This window comes from Ranitomeya variabilis, chromosome 6 (assembly GCF_051348905.1).
Source record: "Ranitomeya variabilis isolate aRanVar5 chromosome 6, aRanVar5.hap1, whole genome shotgun sequence".
Lineage (NCBI taxonomy): Eukaryota > Metazoa > Chordata > Amphibia > Anura > Dendrobatidae > Ranitomeya > Ranitomeya variabilis.
Genome location: NC_135237.1, coordinates 407,404,784 through 407,428,233, shown reverse-complemented (window position 1 = coordinate 407,428,233; position 23,450 = coordinate 407,404,784). Strand labels below are relative to the sequence as shown.

The 23,450-nt window shown below is 41.7% G+C and overlaps 1 protein-coding gene across 4 annotated transcripts in view; it reads left to right on the top strand.

Annotated features, from left to right (window-relative positions):
• The window catches only part of ANKRD12 (ankyrin repeat domain 12), a 159,609-nt gene that overhangs the window by 117,665 nt on the left and 18,494 nt on the right, over positions 1-23,450 (top strand). For all 4 annotated transcript variants that reach the window (XM_077270210.1, XM_077270211.1, XM_077270209.1 and 1 more), the window contains exons 7-9: positions 1,139-1,281; positions 15,271-15,418; positions 18,313-22,790. In XM_077270210.1, the coding sequence (XP_077126325.1) occupies positions 1,139-1,281; positions 15,271-15,418; positions 18,313-22,790 (4,769 nt within the window). The remainder of the gene's footprint in view (positions 1-1,138; positions 1,282-15,270; positions 15,419-18,312; positions 22,791-23,450) is intronic.

Here is a 23,450-nt window from a genome sequence, read left to right as displayed (position 1 = left end):
GGAGGGGGGCAGCAGCGAGTGGGATCGCAATGATATCCCACTTCAGGATGTCCCGCTGCTGGGGAAACCACATGGCCCCGCTGATTAAGTGCAGTGAATATTCATTAGTGGCTCCCCGCCCACCGATCAGCTGAGCGGGGAGCAGCAAATGAATACTGCACTTAAGCAGCGACACACAGTTTCCCCAGCACTGATTCTGGGGAGAATCTGTGTGTCCGGGGGAGGAGGCAGCAGCAGCAGGGGCCAGGAGATCGCTGCATACCTGCCTGTGCTGGACGCTGAGCTGTCTGTGGTGCACAAGGAGGACCTGTGTGATGTCAGAAGTGGGCGGGCTGGAGCATCACATGGCAGCTCAGAGCCCTCCCTCTTCTGACATCATCATAGGTCCTTCAGACTCCCACCTAGAATCTGCAGCTTCCTCTTATGTCCTGCGCATGCGCTGTGGAAAGGCAACAAGAGAGAGGGCTCTGTGTGTGCAGCCATGGGATGCTCCAGCTTTTACCTCACCACAGGCTGGCTCCCACAATTAAGAGGTTAGTCTTTACAAAACACAATAAAGCACTCTGCCACTCCTTTGGTGAACTATAACTCCCAGCATGTCATAGGATCTTCAGGACATGCTGGGAGTTATAGTTCTCCCATGGGATTTTAAAGCCGCACTCCAGTGTTATTTTGCAGTGCTGGAGTGGTGCTTTCACTATAAGCCCTGTGCCCCCATTCTTATACTCACCCTCCAGTGTCTTCATATACTATACAGACACCACACTGGTCCCGCAGCTTCCAACATAATAACATACTATTATATATAATAACACCACATATAATAGTATGTTATTTATGTTATTAAATATTTTACCACATTTTTTTTGCTTCAAATATTTTTTTCCCTATTTTCCACCTCTAAAACCTGGGTGCGCCTTATAGTCCGGTGCGTCCTATAGTCCGAAAAATACGGTAACTAATAATTGTTACCTGCCATTATAGAAATGCATCTGTAATGCCATCTGCATGTAACGAGTCAGTGGTTGATTTTTGTTTTGATAAATCTGTGTGTTTCCCTGGTGTATAATACAGGTGAATAGGTTGGTTTAGAAACCATTAAGATAGCATAATAATTATGAGAATTTACACTTTTCAGGTTGGACGCCTCTACATGAAGCTTGTAATATGGGATATTATGATGTTGCAAAACTTTTGATAGCAGCGGGAGCTGATGTGAATACGCAGGGGCTCGATGATGATACACCTCTTCACGATGCAGCAAGCAGTGGGCACAGAGATGTAAGTAATTCCAGGGTTTCCACTTTTTTTTTTTTTTTCTCCTTGTGAGACGCACGTCTGTCTGGTTCTATCACAGATTGTATCCTATTTGAGGAGGAAGAATAAAACTCTTTCGTGTGTCCAAATAAACACTTTGATGGAACCTGAAGTCAGTAGTTTTTGGTGTGGAATGGGACTGAATGGAAACACAAGATGAAAATGAACTGCATCTAAAATTATTGGATCACAAGTGGAATATTGGATTTGTATTGATTTTTTTGTGATTGTTTCATGTAGTGTTTAACCAACATCGCCTAATTATGGTTCGTGTAAACTTGTACATTTGTCACCAGTTTTTTTTGTTTTTTTTATGGTTGGTATTGTGGACATCCCTTTACATGGCAACCAAAGAAGTGTAGACCGCGTCCAATCCAGGGTTTTGAATTGAAAAGAATTTTATTACGCCATAGAAAGCACAACGTTTCAACCCATAATGAGTATTTTTCAAGTGTGAAAAATGTATGGGTTGAAAACATTGTGCTTTCTGTGGCGTAATAAAATTCAAAACCCTGGATTGGACGCTGTCTACTCTTCTTTGGTTGCTGTGATCTCTCCAAGTGGGTTCCTTGGTAAATATGGAGCTCATTTTTTTTTTTATGCAATACAATTAAATTGTATCTCTTGCTCTTTGGGGGTTTTTTTCCAGTTACTTTCTGGCAAATGAGGATTGGTATAGTGTGCAACTCTTAACACTGTGCACACAGTGAATGTTTTGTGAAAGGGTCCTTTCTAGAAGAAACCTAAAAAAAAGTCTTTAAAACGCGTGGTGTAAAAAACATAAAAATACATTTTTGAAACCGCTCCTAATGCAAGCGATATCCAGCCAAAAAACTTTAGGAGGCAAAAAACAAAAACAAATGAGGAGCATTTCATCAATTAGTTTCCAGTTGAAAAACTTTTCATTTTTGACCATCTCAAACTCCTTCCACACATCACTATTGAGACTAAAGTGGAAATAGGGGCTCTGAACAATCTGACTAGTGAGCACACCTGATGAACCAGTCATCTGTTACAAAGTGATCTGGAAAACGTCACCAATATTCATAAGCCGCACTGTGTGTGATCAGAAGTCTTCTGCACTATCATGCGCCTCTCTGTAGCCGGGATGCATACACCTGGCTTCAGAGGATCCATGAAGTGAGGGGAAGAAGCTGCGCGCATGCGCGAGGTATGTGTAATGCTTGCTATGACCCCAGCTCTTGTAAGTTATGTTATCATGCCCTCAAGGGCGTGATAACTTGCAAAGTGTGCCAACTAGTGTGGGGACACTTAACGCCCCATTGACTAGTCATAGGCATCATTTACAGATCATAAACGGACTTTAGAAAACTTTGTGTGTAATGCACTACAAGGACTGTTAGGCAGGGTATTTACATGTGCAGACGCAACTGCTGTTGGTTCTGGGGGCACGGGGACTTTCAGTTTTAATTAGTAGTTGAACAAAAATATCCCATGAAACGTTAAAAAAAATTGCAACCGTTTTTCTACAAAGCCTTCTCATTTCAGGGGCTCAAAAGTAATTAAATTAAATTTACCATAAATGTCATTTTTAATACTTTGTAGAGAAACCTTTTCAAAAAATGACTGGTGACGTCCAGAGCTTCGAGAATGCAGGCAAATGCTGGATTTCCACGCTTTTCCTTGCTGTTACTGCAGCTGACTTTTCAGTTGTTGCTGGTTTGTGGGTCTTTCTGCTTTAAGTTTTGTCTTAAGCATGTGAAATGCATTCTCATTGGGGTTGAGATCTAGTGACTTGGCCATTGCAGAATATTCCACTACTTTGCTTTAAGAAACAAAAAATAAAATGTTTATCGTTGTCCATCTGTACTGTGAAGCGCTGTCTCATCAATTTTGCTGCATTTGGTTGAATCTGAGCAGAAAGTATAACCCTGAACACTTCAGAATTCATCCGGCTGTTTGTCTTCAGTCACATCATCATTAAAGACTAGTTACCCAGTGCCACTGGCAGTCATGCATGCCCATCACACTGCCTCCACCATATTTTACAGAGGATATGCTGTGCTTTGTATAATGAGCCATTCTAAGCCTTCTACATAATTTCTTATTCTCATCATTCTAGTACAGGTTGATCTTGGTGTCATCTGTCCAATAAATGCTTTTCCAGAGCTGAGCTGGCTTCTTTAGATGTATACATTAAATATAGAATACATACCGTAACATAAATCTAAAAATATTTAGATGTATACATTAAAAAACACTCTAGAAAAAAGAATAGACCACGATAGAGCTCTAAACGGAGTTTACAGGTACTTTAGGCAAGTAACTAGAAAGTTACTAGATCGACCCTGCCTTTTTGCAGAGGTTGGCACCCTAACGTAGACTATGGTGCCCCCCGCTCAACAAAGGGTTAACCCTAAAGTACCCTAAGGAGTCCTATCACTGGTAAAGGCACAAACGCCCAAAGAGTGCATAACCTTAAAAAAAAAAATATATATATATATATATATATATATATATATATATATATATATATATATATATATATATATATATATATATATATATATATATATATATATATATTTATATATATTTATATATATATTTTATTTTATTTTTTTTTTTTTTTTGAGCCCATAGGTACAGCCAGTCAAAATATTCTCTTTCAATCGAGAGTGTGAAACTAAACATATATGCACGGGTTGGTTGCTTGTAGTAGTATGTGCCAAAAATTCTGGGGTTCTGATGGGTGAGACAGACGGTGTCTTTTTGAATCCTTCGTAGCACATTTTAATTTCAACGACCAGGGTCTTAGCTTTACCTGTGAAGTAGGTGGGAACAAGATTTTTTTCTTGACCTAGCCATCTGTAAAGAAAATAATGGGTCCTTGAGGATCTTCATTTATTGTAGGCCGATGACAACCAACAATTTATTTAAATGGGAGGGTCATCACAAAAGGAGTTTAATAAGAGGCATTTCAAAGGGCAGTTCCTGAGACGTAGGAGGAACTTCTCAACATTTATGTACTTTAAGACACAGGGAAATTAGCTTAGGAGGAGATTCTTGGGCTACTTTCACACTTCCGTCATCCAAATCTGCACAGGATCTGTCAAGACGTTGAAATGACTGATCCTATGCAGATTGTGGAAAACGTGTGCACTGGGCCCGTCTTTCTGACGGACCCGTCGAGGCTATGTGCACCTGTTGTGTATGTGTTTTTGCAGCGGTTTTCCGCTGCCTGCACCTCATTCCAGGGTGGATTGATTTAAATCACGCCGATTTAAATCATGATTTAAATCACGATTTAAATCAAAAGATTTTTTTCTATTTAAATCGGATCGATTTAAATCATGATTTTAATCATGATTTAAATCACTGATTTAAATCAAAAGTTTTTTTTTAATATAAATCACGATTAAAATGAGAAGTGAGAGCAGTGCGCATGTGCGCCCATAGTTACACGGACGAAACTAGGGGCAACGATCTAACGCCAGGGTGAGGGGGGGACCCCAAAGTAAGTAAAAATCTTTTTTGTTTTACTATATGGCAATAGGTAGGTGTTTAAAAGCAGCATGTCTTAATTGTATAAACTATTAATAGCCTCCACATTTTGTTCATACTGCCCCTTTAATTCCACACTTCTAGCTTGGTTTCACTTTTGGTTTAGTTTCTTTTTCCATTCAGTTGACATGCCCAAACTTGTTGGATAGTCAGCAGTACTTGGCTGTAGTAACAATCAAACTTCATAAGTGATCTGTGTGAGCCATGGCAGGTCGTAAGAGAGACCCTATTTGGGTTCATTTTGTTGAGATGCCAGCAGCAGATCTTGGAAAGAAAGGTGCAAGAGCAAAGTGCAAATACTGTCAAAAGGATATCCAAGGACTTGTTTGCCGTTTGAAATCACATTATGAAAACTGCAACCAGAAGGGAAATGAAGATGTTGATAGTGAAGTGTTTCTTTGGTCATCTTCATCACCGCACTTCTCATGATGTTGCCTCATTCACGCCACCAGGCCTTGCATCTCTTTGTTGCATCGTTTGCATTTTGCACGCATGCCTGCCTTACCGATAGGCGAAGGAGCTTCATTAAAATATTCCCAAACTGGGTCTCTTTTACGGCCTGCTGCCATTATAAGGAAAGAATGTAATAAACCTCGGATCGTACACACAAACAGATCCAGACTTGTCTGTCTGTGGCTATGCTGCAGTATTGTGCTCAAAGTTTCACTTTCATTTTTTTGTCTGCTTGCCCTTCCTCCTCAAAACACTTAGATTCACATTCTTCTTGTGTTGTGCAGATCTATTCCACTCCAAACAATCAGAAACATATTGTCTAACTTCTTGGACTTGGCACTGAAGGGGTTGATTCTGTATTCATAGGTTTGTAGAACAATAGGATTAAGGTCTTTTTCTCAACTCTGTTCATGTTGTAACATTTTTGCCATGAAGAAGAGGCTGGGACATCTGCGGAGTCAAATTCAGTTTTGAGAACTGCGTAAGTAAAGCGAGCGTCTGTGATAATATAGGAGAGAAACTGCCCACTAATCCTACAGAAACCTCTGGAAGAGCATGGCATTGTGAATGTTACACATATACAGCCTTTATTCTACTGAGTTAAACAACTCAGCTTTATCTCATGATGGAAGAACCTTTGGATGGTAAAATATTTTCCTCAAAAAGCAGTTTATTGAAAAAAATCCGATTTAAATAAAAAAAATCCGATTTAAATCAAAAAAATCAGATTTTTTTGATTTTTTTTTTAAAAACATTGATTTTTATCCACCCTGCCTCATTCACATTCCATCAGTTTGCCCTGTTCTCCGTACTCCACACTCTCTCAGCACCAGCAGCCAGCCCTCTGTACCGCAGTTGTGGTCAGATAAAATAATGTTTCCTCCTACACATGCAAACGCGAAGAGCTTGAACTCCACCAATTCCAATCTGTTGGCCACGGAAATGCTGCCTTTACGCCTGGTGGATACAGACGGTTTCAGAGAGTTGATGGCCGTCGCAGTCCCCAGTACCAGTTGCCCAGTCGCCATTACTTCTTTAATTTCACCACTGACATGTGGGGATAGGCGGTCAAGGGGCTGCTCGGCAAGTCTTTGAAAATCCCCAAGGCTTGCAGGACAAACCTCTGTATTTAACACTTCCACCACTGCTTCTACCTCCGCCACCTCCTCTAGGGCCACCATCTCCTCTAGGGCCTCCACCTGTGCCCTCAGCCTCTCCCTTAATCAGACACGTGTTCCAGCAGTGCAGATAGAATCCTCCACTTCTGTACTGCGTAGCCATGGCTCACCACAATCAGGCAGTGTTCAAATTAATATGCTTTGAGATTGCAGTCGCACAGCTCAAGAGTTGTGGTCAGCTATCTAGGCGGAGTTGGAGCAATGGCTGTCTCCACTGAATCTGGCTATCCAAAAACAAGTTGCACTCAGTCATGCTCGGTCAGCACATAATTTGGCCAAATCATGCATGCCCAGCAACCAACGACAAGGTGGTCTCACGCTGCCCGAACACTACGTGACTAGTGTGAATACCTCTTAGGCTGAAGTATGAATTCCTGGGTAAATGTGGATACCTCTCAAAAGCCTGCATTTATGGGCAGGTAGGATGCTGCTGTAATTAAAACCACCACATATTGAAGGGCAGAGTGCTCGGTCAGAGAGCTAACATTCAAATAACAAGAGACTGACTGGCACTTCCAAGCTAATGTGAACAGGTACATACTAGGAGCAGCCACCTCCATATACAATATACAAAAAAATTTGCACTCCTTGTTTGTATATTGTATATGGAGGTGGCTGTTCTAAGAATGCACCTGTTCACATTAGCTTGGAAGTTCTGGTCAGTCTTCTGATATTTCCACTGACCCTGTAGCCAGGGAAGGCCATTTGCGATAACTGTACAAACCTGGTGGCGGCCCTACGCCAGAGCAGCATCACATCCCTACCTTGCATGGATCATGTCCTCAACCTGCTGGGACAGCAGTTTATCCACTACTATCCTGGCCTAGATGCCCTGCTGCAGAAAGTGCGGTTGCTGTGTGCTCCCTTCCGATGATCACACCCCGCAGGTCATCGACTTCTTTCGGCCTACCAGTTAAACGGATTTGCAATGTTCTGACTCGGTGGAATTCCACTCTGCACATGTTGCAGAGACCATGGCAGCAGTGACAAAGCCCTGATGCAGTATGTCCTTTTTGCTTAGTCTGGGCTAATGGAGTACAGATGTGGTGCAAATCAGGCTTGTGGAATGGGCACAGATAAAGGACCTCTGCACCCTTCTGCACAGTTTTGTAATATAATAATAATTTTTATTTCTATAGTGCCAAGATATTACGCAGCACTTTACATTTTAGAGGGCGCTTGTACAGATAATAGAAATTACAGCAGAACAACACATAGATCAACAGATACCAAGAGGAATGAGGGCCCTGCTCGCAAGCTTACAATGGCTGCTAACATGGTTAGCGCTGACGATGCCATCATCTGCATCATTATTCCGGTCATCTACATGCTGGAGCACACTTTGAATAGTCTGCGGGAAGAGGTGGAAGCAAAGGACAATGGAAGGGATAACAATATCTCAAATTTCCGTACTGTCATTGCACAGATTGGTGCCATGGTAAGGTGGCTTACAGCGATTGAGGGGGGCTCATGTTACCAGACAAACTGTTAGTGAAGGTGCAGGAACCCAGGATCAAATAGAGGAGGAACAGGTGATGGACACTTAACAGTCAGAAGATGAAGAGGATATTGATCCCCTCGTGTCCGTTATTGGCGGGAGGGGGTGGAGGAAGCAAACTTGTGTTGCCCTTCCACCATCACACTACGGATTTGGACCTCATGGAAGCACCCAACACATGAGCACCTTCTTTTCTGCACTATCTACAATATGATGCCCGTATACTTAGGGTTAGAAATGGTTCTAATTACTGGGTTCCCACTCTGTTAGATCCATGGTACAAGAGTAATTTTAGCCAGATGTTTTCCCCGCTGGAAAGGAAAGCGTGCATGCTGGAGTATCGAAACACACTTGTAGATAATCTTAGGAGTGTTTTTCCCCAAGACAGCAGTGAGGGCACAGTGTGCAACGCAGTTCTAGACGTCCAACCCTGGGAATGTCAAGAAGTCATCCCATAAACATTAGCAGCAGCAGTATAAGGCTACTTTCACACTAGCGTTTTTTGCAATACGTCGCAATGCGTCGTTTTGGCGAAAAAACGCATCCTGCAAAAGTGCTTGCAGGATGCGTTTTTTTCCCCATTGACTAACATTACCGACGCATTTGCGACGCATTGCCACACGTCGCAACCATCGTGCGCCGTGTTGTGGCGGACAGTCGGCTGCAAAAAACGTTACATGTAACTTTTTTACTGCCGACGGACCGCCATTTCCGACCGCGCATGCGCGGCCAGCACTCCGCCCCCACCTCCCCGCACCTCACAATGGGGCAGCGGATGCGTGGAAAAACAGCATCTGCTGCACCCGTTGTGTGGCGCAAACAACGCTAGCGTCGGCCCGACGCTCTGCGACGGGCCGAGTACGACGCTAGTGTGAAAGAAGCCTAAGTGGCATTTCACAAATTTTTTTAGACCAGCCAGTGCACCAGCACAATGGGAGTACAAGTCTGACATGTTGTGAGCGACTGGAGAGGATGGTGCAGGAGTATCTGGAGCTCAACATCAGGGGGTTTGGACCCTTTTGCATTTTGGTCTTTAAAAATGGAAGTGACCTGAGCTCGCCTGTCACTCCTAGAAGGTTTTGTCACGCCCGGCAGCAAGCGGTCTCTCAGAACGTGTCTTCAGCACTGCTGGTGGTGTCCTGACTTATAATTACATCCGGCTGTCCCCTGAAAGTGTAGGCCGCCTAACTTTCATCAAAATGAACAACTATTAGATCTTGAAAGACTTTTGCACCCTAGTTGCAGACTAGGTGATGGTGTAGTTTTTAGTGTCATGCATTGATCTCGCATTATTGCAGTCTGAGACACACTTGTTGTAGCTTGTGTTGCAAACAATTTTTTAACCCCTTAACGATGGCCGATACACCTTTTTAAAGGGAACCTGTCACCCCCTTCCCCCTGGCGTTTTTAACTAAAAGAGCCACCTTGTGCAGCACTAATGCTGCATTCTGTGAAGGTGGCTCTTTTTTGGGGGGGTCCCTTCCAACGCTGCAATATCACTTTTTATAATTTGCCCGCCATACCTGTAGTCTGTCCGGGGGGCACGTCTTTTCCCTCCGGACACAAACTCCTCCCAGCCATCACTTAGCCCCTCCGGGCGCCGCCTCCTCTGCCTTCATTATTGTCCCTGGCGCCTGCGCTGTAAGTTCCTTTTTTGGGCATGTGCAGTTTGCGCTGCCCTTCGACTCACATCACATGATGGGAACTTACAGCGCAGGCGCCGGGGACGCTAATGAAGGCAGAGGAGGCGGCGCCCAGTGCACAGAGGGGCTGAGTGATGGCTGGGAGGCATTTTTGTCCGGGGGGAAAAGACTAAAGGTATGGCGGGCAAATTATAAAAAGTGATATTGCAGCGTTGGAAGGGACCCCCCAAAAAAGAGCCACCTTCACAGAATGCAGCATTAGTGCTGCAGAAGATGGCTTTTAGTTAAAACCGCATGGGGGGGTGACAGGTTCCTTTTAACGGCGGTAGTTAAGGGTACTTAAACCACAGCGCCGTTAATTAACGGTGCTGTGGAAAAAGTGTTTAGCACCCCCCAGAGTTGGATTTTCTCCAGGGTCTCTGCTGCTGGGGGTAACCCCTCCTTTTTCACCCCCCTAGTTAGGGAAAAATAATAAAATAAGCAAAATATATTTATTTCCATTTTCCCATTAGTTACAGTTGGGCTAAAGTGAGTTGGGCTAAAGTTAGGATTAGGGTTAGGGATGGGATTAAGGTTAGGTTTGTAGTTAGGGGTGGGTTGGGATTAGGGTTAGGGTTGCAATTAGGGTTAGGGGTGTGTTGGGTTTAGGGGTGTGTTGGGGTTTAGGATTGGAGTTAGAATTGGGGGGTTTCCATTGTTTAGGTACATCAGGGGGTCTCCAAACGCGATATGGCACCACCATTGATTCCAGCCAATTTTGCGTTCAAAAAGTCAAATGGTGCTCCCTCCCTTCTGAGCTTTGCCGTGTGCCCAAACAGTGGTTTACCCCCACATATGGGGCATCAGCGTACTCAGGACAAATTGGACAACAACTTTTGGGGTCCAATTTCTCCTGTTACCCTTTGGAAAAGAAAAAAAATTATTTTCATAGTTCTGTGTTATAAACTTCTGTGAAGCACTTGGGCGCTCAAACTGCTCATCACACATCTAAATAATCTCCTTGAGGGGTCTAGTTTCCAAAATGAGGTCACTTATGGGGTTTTCTACTGTTTAGGCACATCAGGGGCTCTGCAAATGCAATATGACGCCAGCAGGCTATTCTATCAAAGTATGCATGCCAAAACGTCGCTACTTCCCTTCCGAGCCCCTATGTGTGCCCAAACAGTGGTCCCCCCCACATATGGGGTATCTGCGTACTCAGGACAAACTGGACAACAACTTTTGGGGTCCAATATCTCCTGTTACTCTTGTGAAAATAAAAAATTGCGGGCTAAAAAATCATTTTTGAGGGGAAAAAAAAGATTTTTTGTTTTCACAGCTCTACGTTACAAACTTCTGTGAAGCATTTGGGGGTTCAAAGTACTCACCACACATCTAGATAAGTTCCTTAAGGGGTCTAGTTTCCAAAATGCTGTCACTTGTGGGGGGTTTCCACTGTTTAGGCACATCAGGGGCTCTCCAAACGTGACATGGCGTCCGATCTCAATTCCAGCCAATTCTGCATTGAAAAAGTCAAATGGCGCTCCTTCTCTTCCAAGCCCTGCCGTGCGCCCAAACAGTGGTTTACCCCCACTTATGATGTATCGGCGTATTCAGGAGAAATAGCACAACAAATAATCTTTCATTTTCAATTTTTACACTTGTGAAAATAAAAAAAATTGGTTCTGAAGTAAAATGTGTTAAAAGAAAAAAAAAAAAGTTAAAATGTTCATTTTTTTTCCCCTCCACATTGCTTCAGATCCTGTGAAGCACGTAAAGGGTTAATAAACTTCTTGAATGTGTTTTTGAGCACCTTGAGGAGTGCAGTTTTTAGAATGGCGTCACCTTTGGGTATTTTCTGTCATGTACACCCCTCAAAGTGACTTTAAATGTAAGATGGTCCCAAAAAAAAACAAAAAATGGTTTAAAAAAATGGTTTTGTACATTTTGTTGTAAAAGGGAGATCGCTGGTCAACATTTAACCCTTACAACTTCCTAACAAAAAAAATTTTTTTCAAAAATTGTGCTGATGTAAGGTAGACATTTTTGCCGTATGTACATATTTTTTAATAAATGCAAGTAATACCAAAGAAATTTTACCACTAACATGAAGTACATTATGTCACGAAAAAACATTCTCAGAATCAGCGGGATCGTTTAAAGCGTTCCAGAGTTATAACCTCATAAAACGACAGTGGTCAGAATTGTAAAAATTGGCCTGGTCATTAAGCTGCAAAGTGGCTGTCACTAAGGGGTTAAATGTTGAGACTCCAAGTTGGATCTGCATCTGATGGCTTGCCTGTGTAAGTAGGGCTCCCAGGAAGGCAGGCCTGCCCTTACTTTCACTCAACTACCTGTTACTTTCTTTACATTTTTTTTTCCAATAGTACTGTATGAAATTGATGTTTGTGCTGGGGAAAAAAAATTGAAGGTATTGCATGAGGGATCAGAGCTCCCAGCTAAGAAGGCTTACACCACTACCTTAGCCACCAGGTTATCATTGAAACTTCAATTTAAAGCTGTTAATGCTGGCCCAGACCCTGATGCCTCATGCATGGCCCATTACTGATTGCTGGAGTGCTTCTGGAGGCATGCACCTGTAAGTTAGGTGGGCTTTCATCGCTTTAGAAATTCCAAACGTGGATACAATATGTGCTTTACGTACACTTTGGTGCTTATAAGGGAGGGGGGGAATTTGGATTTGAGTGGATAGTTTGATGACTTCCTTTTGGCGGGTGAGGAGCCATTTCGCTTTTCTAGCGCATTTGTGTTACCTTGTAACGTAGAAGCCCCTTATATTTCCGTTAACAGATTACAGACCTGAGTGGGGACTTTCTTGCGGATTGAGTTGAAGCTTTTATTGGGAACATTTTACATAACGTTTTGGATCGGTTATCTGGCACTCTACGCTGAGCACTTACTTTGGGGTTTCCATCTAAATCTGAGTGACGTGATTCAGATGAAACCTCGGAGGGATCCATTCACTGTGAGGCAGTAGAGTTACTCTGGACTCGTCTGGCCTCTGTTCATCTGTGTTCTTTTCAGAAGTGCACAAAACTGTGGCCGACTGCACTTTTATGCAATCCTAAAAAGACGGACACCGCTGGATCATAGGTCAGATGGCATCCACAGTGCCTCCATCTGTTTTTGTTTTTTTTTGCGGGACGAGTTGATGTTTTTTTCGGTACCACTTTCGGACGCATTACATTTTTTGATCGCTTTCTATTCCGATTATTGGGACGCAGAATGATCAGAAATCAGTAATTCAGGAATTTTCTTTTTTTTGGGGGGGGGGGAGGTGTATGCCATTTTCGTGCATGATCAGCATGTTTCCTAGGTCCGGTGACCTGGATGTCATCATGGCTACATCCGGTAACCATGGCAACGATCGGGACCCCGCGTCGCGCTGCAGGGTGTCCGATCCAAAGGTAGAGGGGCTGTTAGCCCTCTGCCGGCTCCTGTTATGCTGTGAACTTATTCGATCGGAGAATTGTGGGGGTTAACGTGTGTAACCTCTCTGGAGTCAGCTTTCACAATCGGCTGACACCCGGCAGCGATCGCCTGCACTCCACTCGTGTGCACGGGCGATCGTGTGGACGTAATAATCTGTCTCTGATCAAATAGGCCCAGGGCACAGGAATAGATTATTACGACCAATGTCAGAAAGAGGATAAAAGTCCAAATTTTATTTGTCAAATATTAAATATAGATCAGGTTTGCCGCTCTGTTAAGCACGCCGAACCCGAGCAATAACACTGATTTCCTGGTGAAGTCCTTGTTCGGGGTCCGTACTCAAACTGTAGGAACTTTACTGTTCAGGTTTGTCCATCTCCAATACCCTCATTCCTCTTGGTATCTGTTTTGAACTGTGATTATTGTTATGCTGTAATGTCTATTGTCTGTACAAATCCCTAAAGCGCTGCGGTATATGTTGGAGCTATATAAATAACATTATTATTAATATTAAAGGGAACTGGTCACCAGGAATAATGCTGTTAGCCTGCAGGTATGAGGTTAATCTTCAGGTTAAAAGCATTATGATGATGAATCAATATCATTTTCTCCCCACTGCATTCGTCTGCGTGAAGGCATTGGACAGCTTCATAGCATAGCGCTGTTAACCTGCAGACTAGCCACATACCTGTAGGTTAACAGCATTATTCCTGGGGACAGGTTCCCCTAAACCAGATAGTTATATCACACAAAAAAATTAAAAGTTTGGTGATCGCTAAATTTTCACCCAAGTTCCAATATTTTCACAAACGCAGAAACTATCAACCTAAATTTGCCACAATACAAAGTACAATGTGTGACAAATAAACAGTCTCAGAATCGCTGGGATACGTTGAAGCGTTGGTTATTACCATATAAAGTGATAGTGGTCAGAATTGTAAAATTTGGCTTGGTCAGGATGGTGAAAACAGGTTGGGGTGAAGGGGTTAAAGAGCTGTAATTCCTAAACCCTGAACTTTAAGCCCATATTGATTATATAACTATATTGAATGTTTTGGTAAACTGCTAAAATACCAAAATCTGTCACTGTCTAAGGCCATGTGCACACGTTAAGTATTTTTCGCGTTTTTTTTCGCGTTTTTTTCGCGTTTTTTCGCTATAAAAACGTGATAAAAACGCGAAAAAAACGCTTACATATGCCTCCCATTATTTTAAGTGTATTCCGCATTTTTTGTGCAAATGTAGCCTTTTTTTCCGCGAAAAAATCGCATCGCGGAAAAAAAAGCAACATGTTCATTAAAATGCGGAATTGCAGGGGATTCCGCACACCTAGGGGTCCATTGATCTGCTTACTTCCCGCACGGGGCTGTGCCCACGATGCGGGAAGTAAGCAGATTATGTGCGGTTGGTACCCAGGGTGGAGGAGAGGAGACTCTCCTCCACGCACTGGGCACCATATAAGTGGTCAAAAAATAAGAATTAAAATAAAAAATAGTCCTATACTCACCCTCTGTCTTCCCGCCTCCACTGCATGCTGTCGCTTCGGTTCCTGTAGCTGATGTGCGGTGAAGGACCTTGCCGATGACGTCACTGTCCTGTGATTGGTCGTGAGCGGTCATGTGACCGCTCACGTGACCGTGACGTCACGGAAGGTCCTGTGCGCACAGACCAGCTATAGGAAGAGGAACGGACGCCGCTGAGGAGATGTCTGGGTGAGTATAAGCATTTTTTTATTTTTTTTATTATTTTTAAACATTCTATCTTTTACTATAGATGCTGCATAAGCAGCATCTATAGTAAAAAGTTGGTCACACTTGTCAAACACTATGTTTGACAAGTGTGACCAACCTGTCAGTCAGTTTTCCAAGCGATGCTACAGATCGCTTGGAAAACTTTAGCATTCTGCAAGCTAATTACGCTTGCAGAATGCTAAAAAAACGCGAAAAAAAAACGGAAAAAAACCGCAAAAAAAAAAAAATGCGGATTTCTTGCAGAAAATTTCCGGTTTTCTTCAGGAAATTTCTGCAAGAAATCCGCAACGTGTGCACATACCCTCAATCTTTCTGGACCCAACTAAAAGTCAGATAAGATCTTTGGTACCAAGCACATGAGCTGCAATTCTTTGCATTATAATCGCTTGATGTGAGAACTTATTGGAATATTTTTATACATGCATTTTATGTATTTATGCTCGTGTATTTATTTTTTTGTTTTAATGATGAAGATTGTGAAGCTCCTTCTCCGTCATGGTGGCAATGCGTTCCAGGCCAACAAACATGGTGCTCGGCCAATTGATGTGGCTGAGACAGAAGAACTTGAACAGCTGCTGAAACGAGAAGTTTCCCTTTCTGATGATGATGAAAGTTATACAGGTAAGAATAAAAATTTTTTTTAAAGCACTATTAGTTCCATGGTCCTGTACATGTGCAGAGGGTGTACATATGAGATGCATAAAGAAGTAACAGTGAAAAAAACTGGCAGTAACAGCATGGTACAGAGGGGAAGAGGACCTTGCCCACATGGGCTTACAATCTACTAGGCTTTGGGGATGGAGACTGTAGGTTGGGGGGTTGCAACAGCTGTAATGGTAGTAATGTGGCTGCAGTGTTATTACAGGCTGTAGGCTTTGTGAAAAGAATGAGTTTTCTAGTTGTGTGAGGGCTTCAATTGTAAAAGACATTTGGAAAAGCAGAGGCACTGAATTCTGGAAAATGTGGGATGCTCTGGGAAAAATCTTGGAGATGGTTAGGTGAGGATTGTGGAGAAGATATTGTGAGGACCAGAGATTATATGCAAGAAGGTATCCAGAGATTTGTTTGGAGATGTATGGAGGTGACAGATTATTTACAGCCTTGTAAGACAGTTGGCAATTTAAACTGGATTCACTGGGGAATTGGAAGCCATTCAAAGGACCTACAGGGGAATAGAGATTTGGAAGTTCACAATAGTTGATGCGAGATATGGAGGGCATGCTCTAACACTTTATAGATTTGGGGCTGTGATTTAGGATTGAATATATATATATATATATATTAGAGCTGCATGTGGTTGAAAGATGGTTAAGGGTTACACTGAAGCAGCGAACTTGTCATGCTGGAGAACGTAATGTAATTTATTGTGATAGGCCATTGAGTGAGATGGATTAAAGATTGAGTTCTGTTTTGTCAACTTTATGTTTTAGAAAGTGTTATGAAGGAGGATACACCTTATAGATATTCTGAGATTCTGGACCGCAGAGAGATAGCATCTTGGCCACAGAGGTAGATTTGAATGTAGTCCGCGCACAGTTGTTACTGGAAGCGGCCAAAGGTAGATTGAGAAGAGTAGGGGTCCTAGGGCTGAGCCTTGAGGCACACCACCAGTGAGAGGGTGGGATGAGGTGTTAGTATGGGAATTAGAGATTCTAAATGTGTGATTAGTGAGACATGAGTGGATTCAAGACAGGGCAAGGTTTTTGATGCCAAGGGAAGAGAGGTTCTGTAGTGTCTGTCATGAAATGAGGATATGAGGGACAGCGGTAGATGACAGTGTACGTTTGTCAAGGCTAGAGAAATTTCAGCGGGAGTGTGCCAATTGTTGAATTTGGGATTGGTAGTTGAGGAGGACAGAGATGAGAATGTAATTGGAGGTCAGATAAAGGCAGAGGTGATGGTTATAAGGTTAGAGTACAGAGGTGGGTGAAGATGAGATACAGGGTATGTCAGTCGTTATGGGTGGATGTGGAGGCAAAAAGGATGGAGTGACTAGTTCGAAGGCTGGTGCCTTGTTGGTGTCAATGATTATGTTGAAATCTGTGTATGAAATGCATCTTTTGCACCTGTGCTGCCTCTGCCTTTATAATGGGGGGTCTGCTGCATCCTGTTTGTGGTCTGAATTGGTCTTGTTAAGGCTGCTTTTTTCTGGTTTGTTTTTTTAATTTGTCCTTTAGGTTGTTGTTTTTTTGTAATTAGTGTTAGGAGTCGCAAGCGTGAGGACTAGTGATGAGCGAGTGTACTCGTTGCTCGGGTTTTCCCGAGCACGATCGGTTGATCTCCGAGTATTTGTTAGTGTTCAGAGATTAAGTTTTCATCGCCTCAACTGAATGATTTACAGCTATTAGCCAGCTTGATTACATGTGAGAATTCCCTAGCAACTAGGCAACCCCCACATGTACTCAGCCTGGGTAGTAGCTGTAAATCATTCAGCTGAGGAGATTAAAACTTAATGTCTGAACACTAATAAATACTCAGGAAAACCCGAGCAACGAGTATACTCTCTCATCACTAGTGAGGACCCTTGACATCAGTTGCGAGCTTGTCTATTTTGGCCAAAATATCACCCAATACCTCATTTAATGAAATGATCATATTCATTATTTTTCATTTCTTCATCTTTTACTGCACATTTTACCCTTTGTTTTTTTGCAAGATGCAGCCAGATAAGCCAATAAGCTGTAAGCCGGACACTGTGCAACACATGTACCTCTGTGACTGGCGTTCCATTGAAGCCTCATTTGTGTGCATTTGTTAGTAGGCAGCCCCCCTCCATGAATTGGTAGGTTTCATCAGTAGTTGCACCTGTGCTGCCCCCGCCTTGATAATAGGGGTCTGTTGCAAACCAGAAAAAAACAAAAAAAACAAAACGGAAGCAACTTTAATGGCATTGGCTCCTCTAAATAGCAGGAGATGGCTCCTCTAAATAGCAGGAGAGTAATTTCTAATAGATACAGAGGCATTTTTAGAAAAACCTTGAAATTGTAGTGCAAAACAGTTAATTTTAACAAAATGTGGTCTCTCCAGAAGATCGAAGGTTCTGACCAGCGGCATAGTCACTCCACAGAACTGTGCTGTGAAGTGGAGGCTTTGCCTCTGAAGCTTCGGAGTAGCACTGAAACTGATATTTTTTGAGCAGCGCCCACAAGCTCGATTGGATAGAGTTTGCACGGGCACTCTCCTTGCCTAAGAAATAACCTACCTGTTAAATTGTGGCTGGTAATCCAGGCAACAATCGATACAGTATAGAATTAAAAATCCTTCCATTCTTGAATTGAGCAGATATTTATTTAGAGGTAAATTGAAGTTTCTTGCTTTTACAAGCACTTAGCAAATTTACCCATTTAACAATGAGACAACACCATTAATGTTGGAAATACTGTTTTATTTATGATTTTATATAATTTGGGTTAGTAAGTTTTTGCCATCCATTTCATTTTTTTAATACATAGTAAGGTTCTGATTGAGGTTTTTTTGTTATAATCAATTTTATTTTTACCTGTGTTCTGTTTCAGACTCTGAAGAGCCACATTTCACCAACTTGTCCAGTGTTGATGAAAACTTGGACTCAGAGGGCGACAAAGAGTCTTTTATTAGTGAATCCAAGCATATATCGGTCAAAGGAACCCCTTGTACTCCTGGTCTTGATGAATATGTTTTTAAAGATGAGGATGATGACGATGATGAAGATGATGAGGATGATGATGACGATGATGATGCAGAATTTACTAAAATGCTGGAAGACAAGCGTTTAGTCAAGATTGATATGAAAAAGGAGACCCCTGAAGGAAGCGAAAACTTTTATTTAAAGAAAGAGAAGATTGATTTTCCAAAGTTGTATAAAAATCGGAAACCAAAATCCTCTCGGCTTTTGTTTACAAGCTCTGATAGTTCAGACGACGATTTGTTGCCTGAGAAAGTGGGACTAATATCAGAAAGCCTAAATTCTGAGGTCCGACTTAAGAGAGAATTCAGCGTTTTCCAGGAACAGAAGGAAAAGGGTAAAGTTAAGAGGAAATTGAAAAATCAAAGCAAGAACAAGGAGAACAAAGAATTAAAACAGGAACAAGATAAAAAAGAAAATCTGAAAGTGGTAAATTTAGTGATGAGCTCTGCTTTAGATTCATTAGACAGATCCAAAGATGAGGACATATTTAGAATGTCTTTAAGTACCAAGGATGAAGGGTCGTTGAATTTATTACAGATCACTCCTGGCAAATCCCCTAAGCATTCGTATGCATTTGTTGATAAGCAGTCTACACCTCTGAAACAAGAGAACACTAAAATGTGTGTTTCACCTCCTGGTGGACCGGAGTCATCATTACAACCAGAGTTATTTCATGATGATCAGAGCCCTGACTCTGAGTATGCACTGGAAAGTTCAAGCACCACATATTCCAAGTATAAGGAGAAAAGTAAGCATCTAAAAGACTTTTTTACAGAGTATGGAGAAAGCTCTGTTACCAAGAACAAAGACGATGACAAGAGCCCTTCATATGAGACACCAGAATGTATTGCAAAAAAGGCAGATAAAGGCGGCAAAGTACTAAAGAAGCACAAAGTGAAACACAAAGAAAGGGAAAAGGACAAACTAAAAATAGAACCTGATGCAGAAAGAGAGAAAAGCAAACATAGAGAAAATAAAAATACTCAAAGAAATATTGAGTTTGATAGAGAATTTTGGAAAGAGAATTTTTTTAAAAGTGATGAAAATGATGATGAATTTTTGATCATGGAGTCCAAAAATTCACCATTGGAGAAAAAAGCCAAACTGGAAAAAAATACAGTTGGAGATGAAAAATCTCAAGAGAATCATGACAACAAGGAAAGTTCCAAGGAGGATCAGGAGGAAAATGTAAAAAAGGAAAAAGATAATAGTTATCTTTTTCTCGAGAAAGAAACTGATATCTTGTCACCGAATGTGATTAGCAAGGGTGATTCTTCCAACTTGGAAAGAGAAGCTGACACAGATAAAAAGGCTAAGGAAAAAAATGATAAAAGGCTGGTATTTAAAGAAAAAGACGTGGATAAAAAAAGTTCAGATAAGGAGAAAAAGGCAAAACAAGATCACAAATTTGATAGAGAGAAATCTGAAATACCTGAAAGCGCTGACAAATGCAAAATCCATTCACAGTCTATACAAAAAGAAAATGACAAAATTAAAAACTGCTCTTCCAGTAGAGAGAAGTCAAAAGATAAACTTGAAAAAAAGGGTGAGAAGATTGAAAAGGATAAGCATATTGGTGAACAGAAAACTTTTTCAGATAAAAAAACAAAGCTATTTGATAAAGATCTGGATACAAGTAAATTAGACAAAGGGAAACGTAGGGAGCGAGAATACAAAAAGAAGGAAAAATCTAAGGAGGGAGAGTATACTGCTGGGACTAGTGGGAAGTATAATCAGGAGGACAGAAAGCAGGGTGGCAATGAAAACTGCAAAATCCTGCATGAACGAATGTCTGTAGTAAAGGAAAAGAACAAAGATGAACAACAAAAAATTACAGATTACAAAGAACGTGACCGGAAAGACAAAGAAAAGGACATTGATCGATACAAAGAAAGAGACAAACATAAAGACAAAACACAAACAAATATATTAAAAATCAAACCTAGAGAGTCCGAAACTGAGAAATATAAACCAAAATTACAATTATTAAAAGATTCTCGCCCTAAAGAAAAACGTCTGGTTAATGATGACCTTATGCAAACTAGTTTTGAGCGAATGTTGAGTCTCAAAGACCTAGAAATTGAACAGTGGCACAAAAAGCATAAAGAAAAAATAAAACAAAAGGAGAAAGAGAGGCTCCGACATCGGAACAGTGCAGAACTTGGTAAAGTAAAGGAGAAAGAAAAGCAAAGACAGACACAAACACCATCTAAAAGCAAAGAGCTAATGAGATCCAAAAGTTCAGAAATGTCAGATGTCTGTACAAAAGATAAGATATTGAAAGATGCTACAAGCTGTAGGTCACAGTCTGTTGATGGAAAGAATCTGTTACATACTGGAAAAAGTCTCTTAATTTTAGAGAATAATAATCTTGCCAGGTCTCCAAGATCTGAGGGTGAAAAAACTGGGCTCGGCTCCCGATCAATATCTATGATTTCAGTTACAAGTTCTGAGGACTCCTGTCATGCTACTGTGACTACTCCAAGACCTACAATTGAATATGATTCTGACTTTACACTTGAAGGATCAGATTCACAAATGTCATTCTCTCAGTCACCATTTTTGCCAAGTGCAAAGTCACCGGCTGTTCATGACCGAGAATTAGACAGCCTTCCTGAGTTGCCTGATCGTGTTAAACCAGCTTTGACAAATAGACTTCTGCCAAATTATCTCAGGTCAGTCTCTGTTGAGGATAGCAAGCTGGCAATAGGTGAATGCAGGCCAGTTGTAGAAGTAAGGCGCTGCAGCATGCCTGCTACATTTGTAGAACATAAAAAGACTCCATTAACCGTATTGGAAAGGACTTTACAGGAGTCGTCATCAACAGCCCTTTCCATGCCAAATAGCTGCATATCTCCTAACCCAGAAATATCGCCGTCATCGGAGAAAGATTTTTCCGGTACTTTGTCGAATTGCCATCCTAGCAGTAGAAAGGCTTTACCTTTTAGTAAGAATACTGCAGATTTGAATACTTCAAAGCCAGAAACACTATTAGGTTCTGAAGTAACTCCTGCTCCTGTTGCAGGAGATAAACCAAGCTGTCATACTGAAATGCCTTCAACTTTGCAAGAGAGTGAATCTGCTAAATTGGTTGGTTCTGAAAATGAGTGTCCCATCACTACCGAGGTTGATAAACAGGGAGCTCAGGATCCTCGCCCACCTAGGCCAGAAAGCTTAACACAAGTAACACCTGAAGTTTGTATATTGCCTTGTTCCACATCTTTCCCTAGTGTTACAAATGATCCTGCTTCTGAAACCGCACATTCCCCAAAACCTACACAACTCAAAGAAAAACAGAACCTCATAAAAGAGCAGGATACATGTGCCAACACAAAATGTGTCAAAGGGCAAGATATATTTGAGGTTGATCCAAACCTTTCCCAAATGGAGAAGACTACAGAGTCCCCTGATCCATTCTTAGAAAATTCTCATCCAGTGGAAAAGATAAAAATTATGCTCTCGGACTGTCCTGTAGAAAAAACACTAAACAAAGATGACGCACTGGGGGACACTCAAAGTAATGATGAGGTAAAAGACAATATTTTGACAGATAAAACTGATGAAGAAAGTAAACCCATTTCTGAGCAAGTGGTACCTTCAGTTCCTATCAATAAAAGTCCTCTTGATTTGGATAAAACATTCCAAACCGAAACACCAAAAGACAATTCCCATTTTCCAGTCAGCCGTTCTGTGCATTCAAGAGATATGACTCTGAAAAAGCCTGACCAAATACAATGTGCTTCTGAAAATAATTCAATCTCTGTTCAGGAAGAGATGCAGAAATTTAGTCAGTCTATCAAAATGGAAGTAGAGGAAAATGTGGAACTGAAAACAGAGCCACAAGAAATTCCACAGAGGATTACGAGAAACAGGGCAAATATGTTAGCCAATCAGAATAAGCAGAATCAGACTTCCTACTCTAACTCTTCAGAAAAGGAGGCCATTGAAACCTCCATAGCGTTAAGAGGGAGGATTCGTTTATCTGAAGATGATGATGTACAAGTTCATCATCCACGGAAAAGGAAGATGTCACGTGTGCCCCAACCAGGCCTTGTCAATCCTTCAATACAGCAAGCTAAGGAAAAGACGCAACAGTCCCTAGCAGCTGTTGTAGATTCTCTGAAGCTCGATGATATTCAACCATATCAGTCTGAAAGAGCAAATCCGTACTTTGAGTATCTCCATATAAGAAAGAAGGTAGAGGAGAGACGCAAGATGTTGTGTAGTGTAATCCCTCAGGCACCACAGTACTACGATGAGTATGTGACCTTTAATGGTTCATATCTGCTTGATGGAAACCCCTTCAGCAAGCTGTGCATACCTACGGTAAGCATTTTTTTTAAAATACTTATTTTGTTAATCTGTTTATAGGGCACTTAAATGGTTCACAAGCCTTTCCTTAAGGATTAGTAAACCCAACATGTCCAAAAATGAGACAAAACTGAATTGCTAACTCTGACTAGCAGTCTAAAAGGTATGACTAGTGGGATGTAGTAGGTATGCACAAAGTTAAATTTTACCCAGCAGGCCAGTCGTTGCAATGAGCCAAAGGGAATCAGTCAGCAGTGTCAACCCCCTTTAATATGGGTGCGCAAGTCATAAAAAGTTGAATAAAATGATTCCTTGATATCTGCTATCCGATGTCTTATTCTAAAGAAATCCATGTTTTTCTTAGATATTAACAATCATTTATGTGTTCTGGAGACTGATCTCCCTGAGAATCTGCCTCCAGAGCTTAATTTAAATGAAGGGGAGAGTTACCAGTGTGAGTCATGTAAAGGACTGACAGTCGGCTGTCAGAATCACACACAGTTCTACAATGATATCTGAGCAACTGTTGTGATCTGTGAATAAGCTTACTGACATGCTTTCTCCAGGTCAAAGCAGCAGAGCCCCCTACTGAGCCTGTTTACAGCCGCCTGACCTATTCACATTCTAGGACCGGTTTCAATCAGTGTTAACAACACAGCAGCCATTGTAATTGTA